This window comes from Canis lupus, chromosome 27, assembly GCF_048164855.1.
Source record: "Canis lupus baileyi chromosome 27, mCanLup2.hap1, whole genome shotgun sequence".
NCBI classification, from domain to species: Eukaryota; Metazoa; Chordata; class Mammalia; order Carnivora; family Canidae; genus Canis; species Canis lupus.
In genome coordinates, this window is record NC_132864.1 from 11,557,083 (window position 1) to 11,573,730 (window position 16,648).

Here is a 16,648-nt window from a genome sequence, read left to right on the forward strand (position 1 = left end):
GCAGGCCCTCCTCGTCCCCTCCCTCCGGGCCCACCTCTGCTTTTGCTTTCCCTGGCCAGCCAGAGGGCTCCCCGGCAGGCCTTTGTCCTTATAGCCACCTCCCCAGAACTGCCTCCGGGATGCGCTCCTTCCAGGGCAGCCTGGCACAGCTGGGCTGTGTTCTAGAACCACAGACATCAGGTCAGGGGAAGCTGGCAGGGCGGCCTCTCAGGCCTGTGGTCCCAACAAGCTCACGGTGGGCTTGGCCCGCTCTGCACCTCGGTGAAGCCCAGGCCGCCGTTGGGGGACACTTCAGAGCCACAGAGTGACCTCTCCCGTGCTCGCCCGCGGCCTCGGCCCCTGGCCAGATGGGGCCCCGCGGTGGCGCTGCCTGGGGGTGCGGATGGGAGGCTGGGCGGCACTCCCTCTCGGGGGCAGTTGGGAGCCCAGGTTGGTTTTGTTTCCTCTTTCCCAGAGGGGGACTTCCTGTTCCTCCCGGTGCATCAAGGGCTCCTCGTCCCACTCTATGGTGACAGCTGGAAACCATGGGCTATTTTTAGCTCCCCCGAGTCTGGTTTATTTTCATTTTCCCTCCCTGGCTCCATGAGGGCACATGTGTGCACATGGATGTTGGTGTGTGTGCACGTGTGCTGACTGCACTCATGACTGGTGACACATGAACGCATGTTGGCAGGTGCACACGCATGCATGTGATCATGTTCTGGAGCACATGTATGCACATGTCGGCATGTCAACAGGGAGTACGAGTGTCTGTGCATTGGCATACACGCGTATGTGTATGGACGTGTATACACACATGTTGATGTGCAGCCACACGTGGTGGCACACGTGCTTGCATATCTGGACACACTCGAGCATGCATGTTAGCATGTGTCCATGCGTGTTGGGGTGCGTGTATCCATGTGTGGTGATGTGCCCCATCACAGCCTGGCCCTCTCTTGGCCTGGCACGGGGGTGTGTCCATTGCGTCTGGCTCTTCCCATTCCATGAAATGTTCCTTTCCCAGAATGACTAATACTCGCTGTGCCTCCACTCAGTGATTCAACATGATTAGCTAGAACTTGGTTCAGCTCAGTTACCTGGAATCACCTTGTTCTGGCCTTTCTCTAGCAACGAATGACACAGAAGTGAGTCATGAACCGGTGTCAGAGACTTGCTTGATGAAGTTTCCCTTGGGCCCATCCTGGTCACAGTGGACACAGGGCACAGGCATGTCCCCTCTGTCGTTGTCTGCGGGGCCTGCTGGTGGTCACCAGTGCCCAGAAGGGCCATCCCGTGTCCTTGGTCAGCTGCAGAGGGGCCCCTGGCTCATCAGCCACCCTCCAGGGCTGCTTTCCACTCCAAGGCCGATGCACACAGACTTCTGGTTCTTGATCTGAGAGCCGGGGGACTCTGGTGAGGAGTGTTGGGCCCCTGCCCAACCAGATCCACAAAGATCTGGTAACTTCAGCCCCATAAACACATTTATTGTGCAGAGAATTCCATTGTATGCCTAGGCCCAAAATAAAACAAAACAAAAGGAGATGATCTTTTATGTACCTCATTTCCCTCCCCCTTTTCAAACGTGACCTTGGCCTCCACTGGCCCTGGGAGTGGCTGGCAGGAGCAGAAATGCAAAGAGAAGCAAAATACCACAAAACAGTCCATTCTTGGCTTTGCAGCTTGACAGGGCTCAGCAGCTGGGATCACAGGGTATCCGGGGTGATTCTGATCCAGAGTTCAAGCTGGTGGGTCTGCCTAGCACCTGCCTGAACCCAGAGGTCCAGGATGTTGGTGACCCCAGGCCTGGCTGTCTATTTTGTGCCTCCTCCTCCTCCCTCCCCCCGCCCCACTGTGTCTTCCTGTTCTCCAGCAGCCTTGTGCTGGGGAGGGGGAAGGAACAGGAGTGGCCTGAACCTTGTTTGCTTCCTGGCATTTTGGGTGAAGTTCCTTCCACCTTTTCTGGAAGCGCCTAGAAAGACTCTTGAGACACTTTAAATGTCTGTTGTCTTGGTTTTCCTCTCACCTCCGTGGCCAGGCTCTTTGTCTCATTTCTTGGTGCCTCGTGATCTCCCTGACCCCTCGCTGTTGGTGTGACCTGGGGCTCAGCTCTTGGACATCCTTTCTGTGTCACGCATTCCCTGGGTGAGCTCAGCCAGTCTCGGGCAGTAAGTGGCATCTATGTCCTGGCTACTCCCAAATTGATGTCCCAGGCCCAGGCCTTTCTCCAGTCCCAGCCTCCGGCATCCAGTGGCCCACTCCGTTATCTCAGTTTGGGTAGTGGGAAGTGCTGGCAGGACCCTGCCCGACACCTGGCTCCTCATCACCACGCCCGGACCCTGTCCCTCTGGCCATATTCCTGTCTCCGTCTGTGGCTCCTCTGGCTACTAGCCGCCCAGGCTGAAAGCCTTGGACCCAGCCTCGATTCTTGTCCTTCTGTCTCTCTCTCACTTTGCACACTGGACCATCGGGACGTTTATGGCTTCCTTGTCACAGTATGTCCAGAATCCCACCACTTCTTGCCACACCCATGGCTACTGCCCCTCTCCAAGGGGCCACCAGTTCTCACCTGGATTCCCATGGGCCTCCCTGTGTTCACCTTTGCTCCCTGGCCGGGTTTTCTTCACACAGCAGCCCAAAAGAACCCCGTGAATTCTGCAGTCATATCACCATCCTCCTCTGTTCAAACCCCCCCACAGTGGGCCTGTGCCATCCCCCTGGGAGTCAAAGTCACATCCCTCTGTTGGCCCTCTAGGCTTGCACCATCCGCTCCTGACCCCTTCCTGCCCTCCCCTTCGCCTTACTCTGGCCATTCCTGAGACACACCAGCACATTCCAGCTCAGCTCTTCCCTCTGCCTTCAACTCTCTCCTGATGTGCAAGACTCGCTGTCCCACCATCTTCAGGGCTTTTTCTAGATCTCAGGTACTCTGGAGGCCCACCCTGACCTCCCCTGTTTCAATTTGCCGGCACCCTCCCTGATCCCCTGGGCTCTGATCCCTGCTTACCCCACTGTTTCTTCTGTAGCCTGTCACCCTGTGAGATACTACATAGCTGTGCATTGTGTTTGTCGTTTGTTGTCTATTTCTCCCCGCGAGGATGTGGGCCCATGAGGGCAGGGACCTTGGTTTTGTTTGTTGCTGTGTCCCAAGCACCTGGAATGATGCCTAACACATAAATCATAGGTTCTCAAATATTTATTGAATGGATGTTTAGAAGACAAGGGTGGTTTCATAGGGAGGTTTGTGACTAGTGGTGGTTTGTGGTCCTGCACGGGGATGTGGGGCTGACTTCCCTCCCCTACATGGGCCCCACTGCAGATCTCTGGCAAGCTTCCTTACCGCGCTGTCTGCTCCTGCATCTTTTTGCCACTCTGCTGTCTGTTCTCTCTGCTGCAGCTGGAATGCTCTTTAGAAAATGTAAGTTGGGTCATTTCACTACTGTGATTAAAAACTTCTTGTGTGGCCGGAAGCCTATCTGCCCCCATAGCCTGAAAGTCTCCTCTTCATGGGCCCCTGCCTGTGTCAACTGTCAGAGTTCTTACCCTGTTCCAGCCCCATAGGCCTTTCTTTTCTTGCAGTGCCCCTGTGTTCTTTCCCACCCCAGGGCCTTTGCATGTGCTATTCCTGCTCCGTGGAATGCTTTCCCCCTGGCTCTTATGCTTGGTTCCTCTTTTATGCTTCAGCTCAAATGCAACCTCTTGAAAAAGATATGCCCTGACCACCAACCTGCCCCGTGAACCCCACTCCCACTGTCTACCCTGTCTGTGCTATAACCACTCTGTGTTACTCTCTTCCAAACCTTTGCCATTCTCAGAAGTTATATTGGTCATATGCTTGAGGTTCCATGAGACAGGGCCTTGTCTGTGTTGTTCATGTCCCATCGTTGGGGACCCTGGTCCAGGGCAGAGACCTGGCTGGCATAGGACTTTGGGCTGAGGCTGTAAGGGATCCCAGCAGGGACCCTCAAAAACATGAGCTTTGGAACTGGACTCCTTAGATTCCATTACTGGCTCTTCCACTCCTTTCTATGTGATGGTGGTGAGTTACTTAACCATTCTGGGCTCTGGTTTCCCCAGGCCCACCTCCTAGGGTTGTAGTGAAGAAAATGCAGGAATATACTTGCTATATAGCACAATGCCTGGCACAGAGGAGCCACCGGGAGCCTGGTCTCTGTGATGGGGTCCTGGATCCAGCACCTGAGTCTTAACAAGCCTCCTATGACTTCTCTGTGATTCTGGTGACTGGGTGGTTCCTGCTTTGCTTGACCCCTTCTCTGTCCCAACATGATTTACAAAGATGTCGTCAGGGCTGAGTGGTGGGTCAAGAAACAGCACCTGTCCTGGCTGAGGCGCTGGGGGAGGCATGGGAGCTGGTCTGGAGCCCCTTCCTTCTGCTTCCTGGAGGGAGCAGGGATGGTCACTTGCATGGGGTGAGGGGTGGGGGGAAGAGCATGTTTCCCTTCTGCTGCATTTAAGCCGAGAGTCAGCATTAAATTAAAGTGGAATCATTTATGTGCCAACTCTGGTCCCCACCAGCAGAGACTCTATGAGGCTGGAGAGGGAGACTCCGGTCCCTTCTGCTGATAATTTTACTTTGTAAGGGACAGTGGAGGTGTAGTCTAGGTGCCCTCACCCATGCAGAATCTTTACCTTGCACTCAGTGAATCATCTGTCGATTGGATTCTGGGTTCAGATCAGCCTGGAGAGCACAGAGGGAGGGTGGGGAGGGAATTTCTCATGGCCCTACTTTTCTTCCTGGGGACCCTGTAATGAGGCAACCGGCAGGCTGAATGCAATCCTGGAGTTAAAGATTCCTTTTTTGGGGTATGTGTGCTTCCGTATCACTCACCAGCGTCTCTATGTAGGGCCCACTTGCACTCTTCGGGGGAGAGACTGGCTGCTTTACAGTTCCCAGGGGTCTCTGGAGGGAACCTTGTGGAGGGAGTTGAAGGGTAATTAGAGAATTTTCCTAGTGACTGGGAAAAGGTGCTGTGAATGTTCATTGGCTCTGATAGGCTGGGCCTGTGTTTATGCACCCCTCGGAGCCAGTCACCTTGGCTTGAGAAATGGGCTGCAGTGATTGGCCCAGGGAGTTAGGTTGGTGGGCTGGTGCCCTAAATGAGAAGGAAGTGGGGTAGGTGGGGTGGGGTTGTTAGCAAGAGAGGAAAGGTAACAGGTAGCAAAAATGGTTGAAAGGCCCTTTGCCCCAGAATAGCTTTCCCTCTTCATGTCATTGCCTCAGTGACCCTGGCAGTTCCAGTGTTTGGTCCAATCGAAGACCTCTTGAGGGAGTGGTGACTTATCACCTAATTGTTTTTATCAGGGAAGGTTTCACAGTCTCTCAGATCATTTTATCTGGAACTCAGCTTCATTTTTAATTTTTCCTTTGGGGAAAACAAAACCCAGAGGGAGCGGGGATTTGCATGAGGCCACAGAGCAAATTGGCAATGAGTGCTGGCAGGGCAGATTGTCCCAGGTGAGCAGATGAAGTGGGATGCTGGGTGGAGGCCAGATGGGCCAGGGGAACAGGGCTTGGGAGAGGCTGAACAGTTGCAGGAGCACCTGGCATCCTCTATCCCTGTCTGCCATGTCCTGGCGGCAGGATTGGCAAGAGATGTTTTTTATAAACCGGGAGAGGCATCAGAGCTGGAGGTGTGCCAAAGTTCAGGCTTTGTCTGCCTTCGGTTGGCGGTTCCCAGGGTATGTGCTGGAGGGGAGGGTGGTGAGCGAGGGACGAGCTGAGACCCTGTGGCCTTTATCACAGTCTGCGCAGGTGCAGATGGGGGGGTTGACCTGGAACCCTTGTAGCCAGCAGTAATATTCTGCAGTGGGGCTTAGCACACCTATAAGCAGTAGTCCCTGGAGGAATGACTACCAGCCTGCTGGCCCTTGCCCCAAACGTTGGGGCACATCCTTCTTCAGTGAGGACAGTGTGGAGGTGTGTGGGGTAGGGGCCCCTGAGTGCATCCCTGACAGGTGCCCTGGGTGCCTACGTGGTCATTTCCATTTGGGTAAGAGGCATGGGGCAGAGTGGCAGGCTGGGAGCTGGTAGGGGGTACTGAATGAGGTGGTGCAGCAGGTCACTGCCAAGGTCCGTCTCGAGTTCTCAAATCCCTGGGGTTCTCTCCAGCCCTTGGCCAGGCTTTTGGCATCCAGAAGATAAGGTGGATCCAAGAGCGTGGGCCTTGGAGCCAGACAGTCTGGTTCAGATGCTATTGCTGCCATTTCCTAGTTGTGTGCTTTTGGGCAAGTGACTTAACCTCTCTGTGCCTTACTTTTTTCTCTGTAAAATGGAATTAATAAAAGTATCTCCTCTCTAGGGCTCTTAAAAAGTAGAGTTGGCATATGTAAAGCACTCAGGATAACAGCAAGTGTCACATGAGTGTTTGCTGTTGCTATTGCCTTAACCTTACGGACATGTGCTTATAGAAGGATTAGCCTGCCTCTGTTTCTCCTAAGTGGGATTGTACTGCACCCTCTTCCCTACGTCTTGCCATTCTCAGTGCATCGTTGTTGCTTTCTTTTCTAAAATCTTCCCAGCTCACCTGGGTAGCTCTCACTGGTCTGTCTGGAGGCCTGGGAAGCCTCCACCATGTGCATGTCCCAGCCATTCCTACGAGGGGCCATTTGGCTTTGTAAAACAACCAAAAAGCAGCCCATGTTTTTTTTGTTTTTTTTTTTTCCCCACCCGAGGCTTTAGTTTGAAACATCTTATTTTGGAGAAATTGCCAGAACCGTGCAGGGGGCTGGCGTGAGCCCTCTCCCGAGCTCCGCTGATTGTTTGAGGTTTGTTTGTGAGGGGACCAGGCCAGTTTTTTTGGCAGGATGCCCCTCAATTTGGATCTGGCGGATTGTTTCCTCATGAGTGCACGTTTTCTTCCAACAGATTCCGACACAAAAGCCTCCTTGTATGAATCAGATGGGAGTAGGGCTCTTCTGGCTGAGTTGGGGTGGGTGTCTGACCCAACCCCCCGGCTTGGCAGCCCCACCTGCAGCAGGCCAGGACTCCAGGGAGAGTTTGAACACAAGCCCCCACTCCTCCACCCCCGAGACAGCAAGAGCCAGTGATGCCTTCTGGCCTTGCCCCTCTCAGTCGTCCCCCCTCCGCCAGCTTTCTGTTCTCACTCTGATTCCTGCCCCTTACGGGAAGCCCCCAGGCCCCAGGATCCTTCCAGCAGCCTTTTGCCCTCCCCGCCTTTGGATTAACCGTGGAAGCATGACCACCTGTGGGCTGCACCGGACACTCTCCTCTGCCTCTGGGCTGCAGAGCTGAGGGGGGCATCAGGGGGCCCTGGGACACTGGAGCGGGGGTGGGGGCGCCCCTCTGTTCTGCACCCCCCCAGCCCATCCCTCTGAGTCCTGTGGAAACCCTGTGCCCCATCAGCCTGGCCCCATCTGGCCTCTGGGCGGGTGCTGGAGGTCATGCTGGCCCTACTGGGCCCCGAGCCCGCTGCAGCCGGAATCCCTTGGCAGCTGCGGGAGACTCTGCATCCCCGGGACTTCCTTCGCCTGCCTGTTCCCAGGCTTCCTGGATTCCACCCACGGCGGCCTCTCGCTTCCTTGCTGCAACTCGGGAGTCTTTGATTTCTCTCTGGGGTGAAATAAAACGGGCTTCGAGGGAGGTGCCGGAGACACATGCAGTTAAGCAGAGACCTCACATCTGCGTGGTTGCCCCAAGACAGAAAAGCAGAACCCCGTGTACCCCCCAGAAGCCCCGCAGAGGAGCTGTTCCTGGCCTGTTTTGCTCCCTGTTGTGTTCTCCTGTTTGCATCTTGAGATTTGGTCTGAATGTCCGTTTTCCCAAAATTCATATATGGTAAACCTTACGCCCAGGTGATGGTATGAGGCCTTTGGGAAGTGATGGGGTCAGGAGGGTGGGGCCCTTATAAAAGCATTAGAGCCTTTTTATTTAGAGAGAAAGAGGGTAGAGGGATAAGCAGACTCCATACTGAGCAAAGAGCCCGACCCAGGGCTTGCTTGATCCAGTGACCTGAGCCAGCACCAAGAGTTGGAGGCTGAACCAACTGAGCCCCCCAGGCACCCCCATTAGTGCCCTTTTAAAAGAATCTCCAGGAGCCCCCTTGCTGCTTCTGCCAGGTGAGGGCACAGCAAAAAGCCTACGACTCAGAAGAGGGCTCTCACCCGACCATGCTGGCACCTTGACCTCAGACTCCCCGCCTCCAGAGTGTGAGAAACAAATGTCTGTTGTTTAGAAGCTGCCCTATTATGACATTTTGATCCAGCGGCCTGGGTGGCCTAAGACAGAAATTGGTACCCAGAAACTGGGGAAGGGGCCGTGGAACTGGGTAATGGGCAGAGGCTGGGAGAATTTGGGGCACAGGCTGGAGAGAGCCCACATTGCCACGAGCAGACCATTAAAATTAGCCCTGGTGAGGACTCGGAGAAAAGGGGAGCTGGCGAGAGCCCCCATCTTCTCAGAGAGCACCCTTCCTGATGGTCGTGGGCAGAGTATGGTCACCAGCGGACATGAGGACCTGCTTGGAAAGCAGAGTAGAGACCGTTGTTGAGAGAAGGGGGCAGAGAATGTGCTGGGTTGAGTGTGCGTCCTGGTATCTCGTGGAAGGAGCTTGCACTTGATGAAATTGGACACTGAGGCACAGTGTGGAAGGTGTGGCTTGCCTTCTGCGGGCGCTTGTAGTAAAATGTGAACAGAGGGGAGGCGACACATAGGTTGTTCATCAAAGGGGACCAGAACTGAGACATTTGGAAACTTCTCAGCCTGTCCATAGTGGAGACAATGAGAGAGCCTGTTCAGAAGAGAAGGCCAAGGGTGTGGCTAATGACCGTTTGATAAGGGGATCATTGTGGGTGTGAGGCAGACTTCATCACCCCAGCAGTGGGAAGACAGCCAGCGGGAACCGGAGGGGAAGGACAAGGACAGAGTGAGGGAAGGAAGCTGGAATTCTTAGATCTTTACGGGATGGACTGTGGGACCGTTCGGCCGCACCTGTGCTCTTCTTCAAGATGAGGGAAGGACCCCAGAAATGATTCAGAGGCCATCAGAGGAGGGGCATCACCTGGATTTCAACCAGCCAGGTGACTTCTGCCCCAGGGTGTAGGGGGGAGTGTAGGCGTGCTCTCCAGGCAGAGGGTGGTTGCCCAGTGGGGCTGCTGGATGGACTATGTTGGGGTGATGCCCAGCACCCCACGGACCCCAGGCAGGTGGAGCCAGCGCCGTGCAACTCCACCCACGACAGCTGCTGCATGGGCCGTGCCCAGCAAATTGCGGGACGGCTTGGCCACAGCCCCGGTGGACCCGGAAAAAAAGCAGGACATCAGCCTAGGGGCATTGTTTTCCAGCCTTGGGGTTTAGTGTTGCTTGCCCCGTTGGGTTTTGGGCTCCCCTTGGACCTGTTCTCCCATTTTTCTCCTTTTGGAATGAGACTGTCAAACCTGGATTGTGGTGTTCCAGAACCCTGTGTAGCATTTTTGATCTCACAGGCTCACACCTGACTTAGAGATTTAGAGATTGAGGTGAGGCTTTGGATTGACTTTGGAGTTGATGACTTGTGAGAAGGGCCTGGGTTTTTCGGAGCCAGGGTCAGATCACTATAGTCAACGTGTTTGTGTTCCCTTCATCTCACACACTGAACACCTGATGCTCTGGGCGATGGTATTAGGAGGTAGTTTGATCATGGGAGCAGAGAGCGAGAGCCGTTAGGTGCCACGGATGAGATCAGTGCCCTTATAAAAGAGACCCCAGGGAGTTTCCTGCCCCTTCCCCCATTCAAGACACGTTGAAAATCTGCAGCCAGAGGGACGGCTGTCCTCCGACCACGCTGGCACCCTCAGACTTCCAGGCTCCTTATTGTAAGAAATAAACATCTGGGCAGCCCCGGTGGCACAGCGGCTTAGTGCCACCTGCAGCCCAGGGCGTGATCCTGGAGACCCTGGATCGAGTCCCACGTCAGGCTCCCTGCATGGAGCCTGCTTCTCCCTCTGCCTGTGTCTCTGCCTCTCTCTCTCTCTCTCTGCATCTCTATGAATAAATAAATAAAAATCTTTAAAAAAAAAGAAAGAAATAAACATCTACTGAAATAAATAAGCCACCTCGTCTTATGGTATTTTGTTCTAACAGCTCAGCCCAGATGGTCTGAGACCCACATAGATACTTTTTGTATCTGTTTTTACTTCTCATTATGTTGGTGATATCTTGCCTTGTTGCTGCAAAAAGTCACACCTGATTTTCACGGTTGTACAATATACCGCGTGGCCATCTGGGGGTCTCCTGTTCATGGTGGCCGTGAGTCCCTGTGTGCTGGGTTGTGAGCACTCTTGGCCCTTGCCCCAGAGTGTCCTCACCCGTGTTCCCCAGGGGTCCACAGCAGGGGTAGGCCTGCCGGTCCTGGCATGTGCATCTTTAGCTCTGCTCTCACGTGCCCTTGGACATACCTGGAGTTGGGAGCCCTTGGGGAGGGCTCACCTGGGCTCACGGCTCGGGACTCTGAGTTGTGCTGTCCTGGAGTCGTGCTCTGGTCTTGAGGCCTGCCTGCATTGCTGCATGTGCACTCGGCTCAGTGCTTCCTGCTGCCCTTGGATTTCTTCATGTTTTGTTCTTTCCCTTCCTGCTGGTGCTGGTTTTGTGGGCTCTGGCCTCCATGAGCAGCAGACATCCCAGCCCCACACCTGTAGTTCTCGGGGACTTCCTCAGGATGCTGGCGGTGGATTGCTGGGTCGTAGAGTGCCAGAGAGCTGTCTTCATTCACCGTAGCTTCCAGAAGGGCAGTTGCTGTTCCTCCCACGTCCACGCCAGTGCCTGCTACGTTCAGGCCTTCTTGAGCCTCTGTGGTTGCCATGGGTGTGGTTTTGATTTCCGTGTCGTAAGTTTCAGTCACCTTTCTTTTGTATGTCATTGGAGTTGCAGAATCCAAGGCTCAAAGTTTGAGGAGTCTGTTGGGGGTCACATAAAATGGACCCCAGGCCTTGGGTGTGGTTTAATTGGAAATCTCAGGCTCCTGGTGGCTGAGGCCAGCTAACTCCAGAGTGGCAGAGGTTGTGAGGTTCTCCAGAGAAAGCTCAGGGCACGAGGTTGGTGTGTGTCCAGGACCGGGAGAGAATGTGGCTGACCCCTCACCCCCTCTGTGCTGTTCAACACCAGCTTGGGTGTCCCCACCTGCTAATACTGGTATGTGACTGTGCATGTGTGTATTAATTTCCTAGGACCTCTGTGCTCACACGGCCATGTGCCTCTGTGTCCTCTCCTTGTCTTATAAGGCACTTGTCATTGGATTTAGGAAAAACTCATCTCCAGATCCTTAACTCGATTCCATCCGTAAAGATGCTATTTCCAAATAGGGTCACATTCTGAGGTCCCAGCTGGATGTGAATTCTGGGGGATGTTCTTCAACCCACCACAACATGTGTTTCTGATCCTCGGGCCTGCAGGTCCCTAGGTTCAAATTCAGCCCCCAGTTCTGGGGTTCTCTGGGAACTTGTTTTTTTTTTCCAACAGCTACTTGGGGCCTGTGCAGCAGGGCTGATTTTCTCAGCTCACATGGCCTCAAATGGCCCTCTTACTTGTCACGGCTGGACTGATGTGCTCTGCAGGCCAGTGCTTGCCCAGAAAGCCCCTGCTGACATCAGAAGTGAGATAAAGAAATAAAACAAGGGGTATGATTTTTAAAAATTGAAAGCATACAAAAAAACTAGTACAAGCTCAAAATAAGGTGCAATATGAAGAGCCACCGCTCCCTGCCCTGACAATGAGTATTTGCTCCAGTAGGTCCTTGGTAACTTGGTTTACTAGTTCCCTCCTAAAAGTCAGTGTTTGTGTCTTTTAGAGACTGGCACATCCTTCCTTCCCAGGCACACATGGTACATACTCGGCATGCCTTTCTCTGCCGTGGGTCTGGTACCTGGCGGTGGATCTTGGAGATCCTTGTTCTGGCATGTAGATCACCTCAGAGGGCCCTGGCTGGAGGCCCTCCCTCTTCCCTGTGGACTCTGTAAACAGAAGCTGCCGAAGCAGGGCTGTGGCTCCCTCATTCCCGCCAACACCTTGGGGAAGAGCTCGTTTCCCTGAGATCCATCTTACAAAAGCCTTCTTGCTTAGAAACATCTGTGTGTCTTCTGGAACTTTCTTGGGGGAGCATATTAGATTTCTAGGGCTGCCGTATCAAATGATCACACTTGGTAGTTTATTTTTTATTTTTATTTTAAAAGACTTATTTATTTATTTATCTATTTATTTATTTATGATAGAGAGAGAGAGAGAGAGAGAGAGGCAGAGACACAGGAGAAGGGAGAAGCAGGCTCCATGCCAGGATCCCGATGTGGGACTCGATCTTGGGACTCCAGGATTGCACCCTGGGCCAAAGGCAGGTGCTAAACCGCTGAGCCACCCAGGGATCCCCAGACTTGGTAGTTTAAAGCAATAAATACATCCTCTCTCAGCTCTGGAGGACAGACACCAGGATTCTAGACTTTTGGCCTGCCTCGCTCTTCTGGTGGCTCTAGGTGGCCCTTGGCTGGTGGCCACATCCCTCTAATCTTTGCCTCCCTTTTCACATGGCCCTTCTTGAATCTTGCCACTGGATTTGGGACCCACCATGTGATCCAGGATAATCTCATTTTGAGATACTTAGCTGAGTCTGCAAAGACCTTTCTTCCAAATAAGGTCAAATTAAGGGTCCAGGTAGACATGTCTTTTGAGGGGCCAGCATTCCTCTCCCTACAGGAAGGATGATACTAACAACAGCAGCTAGCATTGATTGAATGCTTGCTGTATGCCAGGCACCAAGCTGCACGTAGAACAGCTTATTATATCCTCATAATGCCTCCGTGGTGTGATTATGTGTGTATTCCCAGTGGAGTCACAGAGGCTCAGAGAGGTTGAGATACTGCCAGAGATCACACAGCTGCTGGTGGAAGTGGAGCCTGGATCAGCCCCTGTGCCCTCTGCTTTGGTTCCCAGGGTTGTAGCTCAGACCTGACTGGGGAGGTGTTTTGTGTGACCACACACTCCCAATTAGAAAATTTTATATAAGTAAATTGGTACCCAGCATTTAAAGATAGGCAGATTTATATGGAGATCTAGATTTGTAGCTGTTCATGAGAGTTAGCTGGGATCTGTTCTTTGGTTGGTTGAGGTCTGCTCGTTTCAGCAGGACGATGCTCTCCAGCTGTGTGGCTGTGGGCAAGTGACGCTTCTCCGGACGTCGGCTTCCTCATCTGTAAAACGGGGATAGTCATAGCCCTGGCCACACAGATGTTGTTGCGAGGGATAGATCAGTTGGTAAATGGGACGTGATGGGCCCGGTGTATATTCAGCTGTGCGGTGGCTGCATCGGGCTGGCATTGTCAACACCAATTCCTAGGCTCTTTCTGGAGTAAATTCAGAATTTGTTCCTGGAGGCTGTCCAGCGGTCCTGGGTGATGGAAGAGATCCCAGAGGAAATCTGGGCCATCGGGAGCTCCTGAGCCCTTAAGCCCACCGCAAGCATCCTGCCTCAATTTCCCCATCTGCAAGGTGGGGGTGCTGTGAGGATCCATACAGCCGAGGACTGGGTGGACACAGTGCTTTGGGCACTACCCGTTCCTGATAAGAGCTGGGGGTGGTGATGGTGGGGGTGGTGAGGCACTGTGTGTTCAAAGGACATGGAACAGGACAGTGGCAGACCATTGAGGCTCGGGTAGGTGGCAGCAAGGGCCTGGAGGCGGGAAGGCTGTCCTTGGCAGGCAGCCTGGCCCTCACCATCTTCTCCCATAAGACGCAAGGACTGACGTCTCTGACCTCCCCTTGTGGCCAGGGAGCAGTGAGTGTGGTGGACGGTCAGCGGTCATGGCCACCTGTGTCCTTGGTGGGGGAGGAAGGAAGGCTGGGGCTGGACAGAGTCCAGCTGAGGTTTGAGATATCCTTCAACCCTGGGGGGCAGTGTTGGGAAGGGCTTCTTGAACCCTCTTGGTGGTTTTGGATGGCCTTGCATTTCTGCAACATCTCTGACTTTTTGAGAGCTCTCGCACCTATAGTCTGGTTGACCCACCGCGGTAGAGGCTGGGAAGGCTCCAGGGGGCCCCCTCCTCCCGCCAGGAGCACGCTTTGCATTCATCACCCTCTGCCTCAGCTGATTTCGGTCCCTGTGGATGGATGGGTCAGGTCGGTTTGTGAAGCAGGGAGTGGAACAGACAGGAAGGGGCAGGAGGGGGCCGAGTGATTAGGAAGGCTGCTCATTCCTTCGGCACGTGTTTGCTGAGCACGTACTGTGTGCTGGGCACAGGGCAGTGTAGGAGTGCCTTTGTGGGCAGAGCTGACCGGGCCCCCCTCTCAGCTACTGACATGGTAGCTGCAGGGAGGCCCGTGCACAGGCAGATAGAGAGGCTCACAAATGGTGTCTGAAGGGAGCAAGGCAGGTGAGCTGACCTTAGGGACTGGTGGGGTGGCTGGGTGGGCCTTTCTGAGGAGGGGTCAGGCATGGGAGTGGCTTCCTGGGTGCAGCATGAGCAAAGGCCCAGAGATGGGCGGGCAGGTGGTTACTTTAGTGTCTGAAGAGGAAATAGCCAGTGGGGCTGAGGATGGGGAGAGGCAGGCTGGGGCCTTGTAGGACATGGTGAGGAGGTTTCGATTTGATTCTAGTTTGTCGGGACACCTTCGGAAGACAGGAACAGATTTGAGATTTCTTTTGTAGGGAGAGCCACCGAGTTGTGCCAATGGACTGTTCTTGGGGTGTGAGGGATGGAGGTCGAGGACAGCTCGTAGACTTCTGTTTGAGGGGCTGTGGGATCTCTTCCAGGACAAAAATACCAGATAGGAGGACAATCAAGAGCAGACAGTGTGGCCTTAAATCTGGCCTTAATTTACTGGTAGGACCACTGAGCAACAAAAAACAAACGAAACAGGCCAAGGACTTTAATAGAGATTTCTCTGGAAGAGATGCACAAATGACCAAAAGCATCTGAAAAGATGTTCATCACCATCGTCAGGAAAGTGCCAGCGGAAACCCCAGAGATCCCCCTCATACCCATCAGGATGGCGACCACAAAAAACCAGAAGCTCACCCATGTTGGCGAGGGTGTGGAGAAGTCGGAGCCCTGGTGCACTGCCGGTGGGGAGGTGGAATGGTGTGGCTCCTGTGGAAAAGGGTGCGAGGTTCCTGGAAAAATCAGACATGGAATTGGCATATGACAGCAGTTCTGCTTCCAGACATCTCCCCCAAAGAACCGAGAGCAGACAAGCAGATATCTGCACACCCTTGTTCAGAACCACATGATTCACAACAGCCAAAAAGTGGAAGCAACTCAGGTGTCCACAGACCAGTGAGCGGACAAAGTGAGCTCCGTCCATATGCTGGCATGTGATGCAGCCATGGGAACCCGCGGCCCTGACACCTGCTATTCCGTGGACGAGCTCTGAGGACACAGCGCTGAGTGTGAGAGCAGCCGGCCGCGACAGGACACGTCCCCCACGAGTCCACCTACGAGGCACCCAGAGGAGTCAGGGCCCTAGGGACAGGACCTAGGAGGGGGTGCCAGGGGCTGGGGCCTTGGTGCTCCCTGGGGACAGAGTTTCCTTTTGGGCCGATGAAAAAGTTCTGGGGACAGATGATGGGCCTGGTCGCACAACAAGGTCAGTGGGCTTGATGTCACTGAAATGTACACACCTAAAAATGGTGAAGTTGAGAAGTTTTATGCAATTAAAAAAAAATTGTGGTGGGTGAGACCGGAGGGGGAGTCGGGTTCACAGCTGTGGCCAGGTCGCCCAGCCCACTGGCCATGGTCAGATTACAACATGCTGAGCTCTTGCAAAAGACTAAGGCTTTGAAGGAGGCAGCGGGGAGCTTCTGATTCCTCCAGTCTCAAACCTCTGTTGCCCCATTTTATGAGACCTTGGCAAGCTCCACACTGCGTTCTTGAACTGGAGCCAAGGCGAGCGAAGCAAGCTCATTTAGTAATAATTCTGGTGGCACGTTGAAGCCTGAGTGCCTTCTTCAGGGCGGGTCCCGGGTCACTTTGGTCGCTCTGTGGTGCTGCCTGGAAGGGAGGCGAAGACTCCCTGTGGCCGAGTGGCGGCCAAGGTGGAGACGACAGGGCCCAGCGAACTTTGGGAAGGACTAAATAGTAAATATTTTTTGCTCTGCAGGCCGAACAGGTTCTGTGTCACCCATGCTCACCTGTACCCCTGGACTGCAGGATATGCTACAAGTGATGCACCCCTGAGTGGGTGATGCTGTGTGCACTACAGCTTTATTTATGGGCACTGAGATGTGAATTTTAAAAAATATATATATATTTGGGGGAATCCCTGAGTGGCTCAGCAGTTTCGCGCCTGCCTTTGGCCCGGGGCGCGATCCTGGGGTCCCGGGATCGAGTCCCGCGTTGGGCTCCTGGCATGGAGCCTGCTTCTCCCTCTGCCTGTCTCTCTCTCTCTCTCTCTCTGTCTATCATAAATAAAAACAAATCTTTTTTTTTTTTTTTCTTCTTTTATTTATTTACTTATGATAGTCACACAGAGAGAGAGAGGCAGAGACACAGGCAGAGCGAGAAGCAGGCTCCATGCACCGGGAGCCTGATATGGGATTCGATCCCGGGTCTCCAGGATCGCGCCCTGGGCCAAAGGCAGGCGCCAAACGGCTGCGCCACCCAGGGATCCCAATAAAAACAAATCTTAAAAAAAAAAAAAAAAAAATATATATATATATATATATATATATAT

The 16,648-nt window shown here is 53.7% G+C and overlaps 1 protein-coding gene across 10 annotated transcripts in view; it reads left to right on the forward strand.

Moving 5' to 3' along the window:
- Nucleotides 1–16,648, forward strand: part of SCARB1 (scavenger receptor class B member 1) — a 100,174-nt gene that overhangs the window by 33,916 nt on the left and 49,610 nt on the right. The window contains exon 1 of one of the 10 annotated variants that reach the window (XM_072802167.1): nt 8,970–9,036. The exons of 7 other annotated variants lie outside the window; for them this stretch is intronic. In XM_072802167.1, coding sequence (XP_072658268.1) covers nt 8,985–9,036 — 52 coding nt within the window. In that variant the 5' untranslated portion in view covers nt 8,970–8,984. Of the gene's footprint in view, nt 1–8,969; nt 9,037–14,067; nt 14,096–16,648 lie in introns of those variants that run through there. 2 more of the 10 variants (XM_072802169.1, XM_072802170.1) reach the window with 2 other exon arrangements.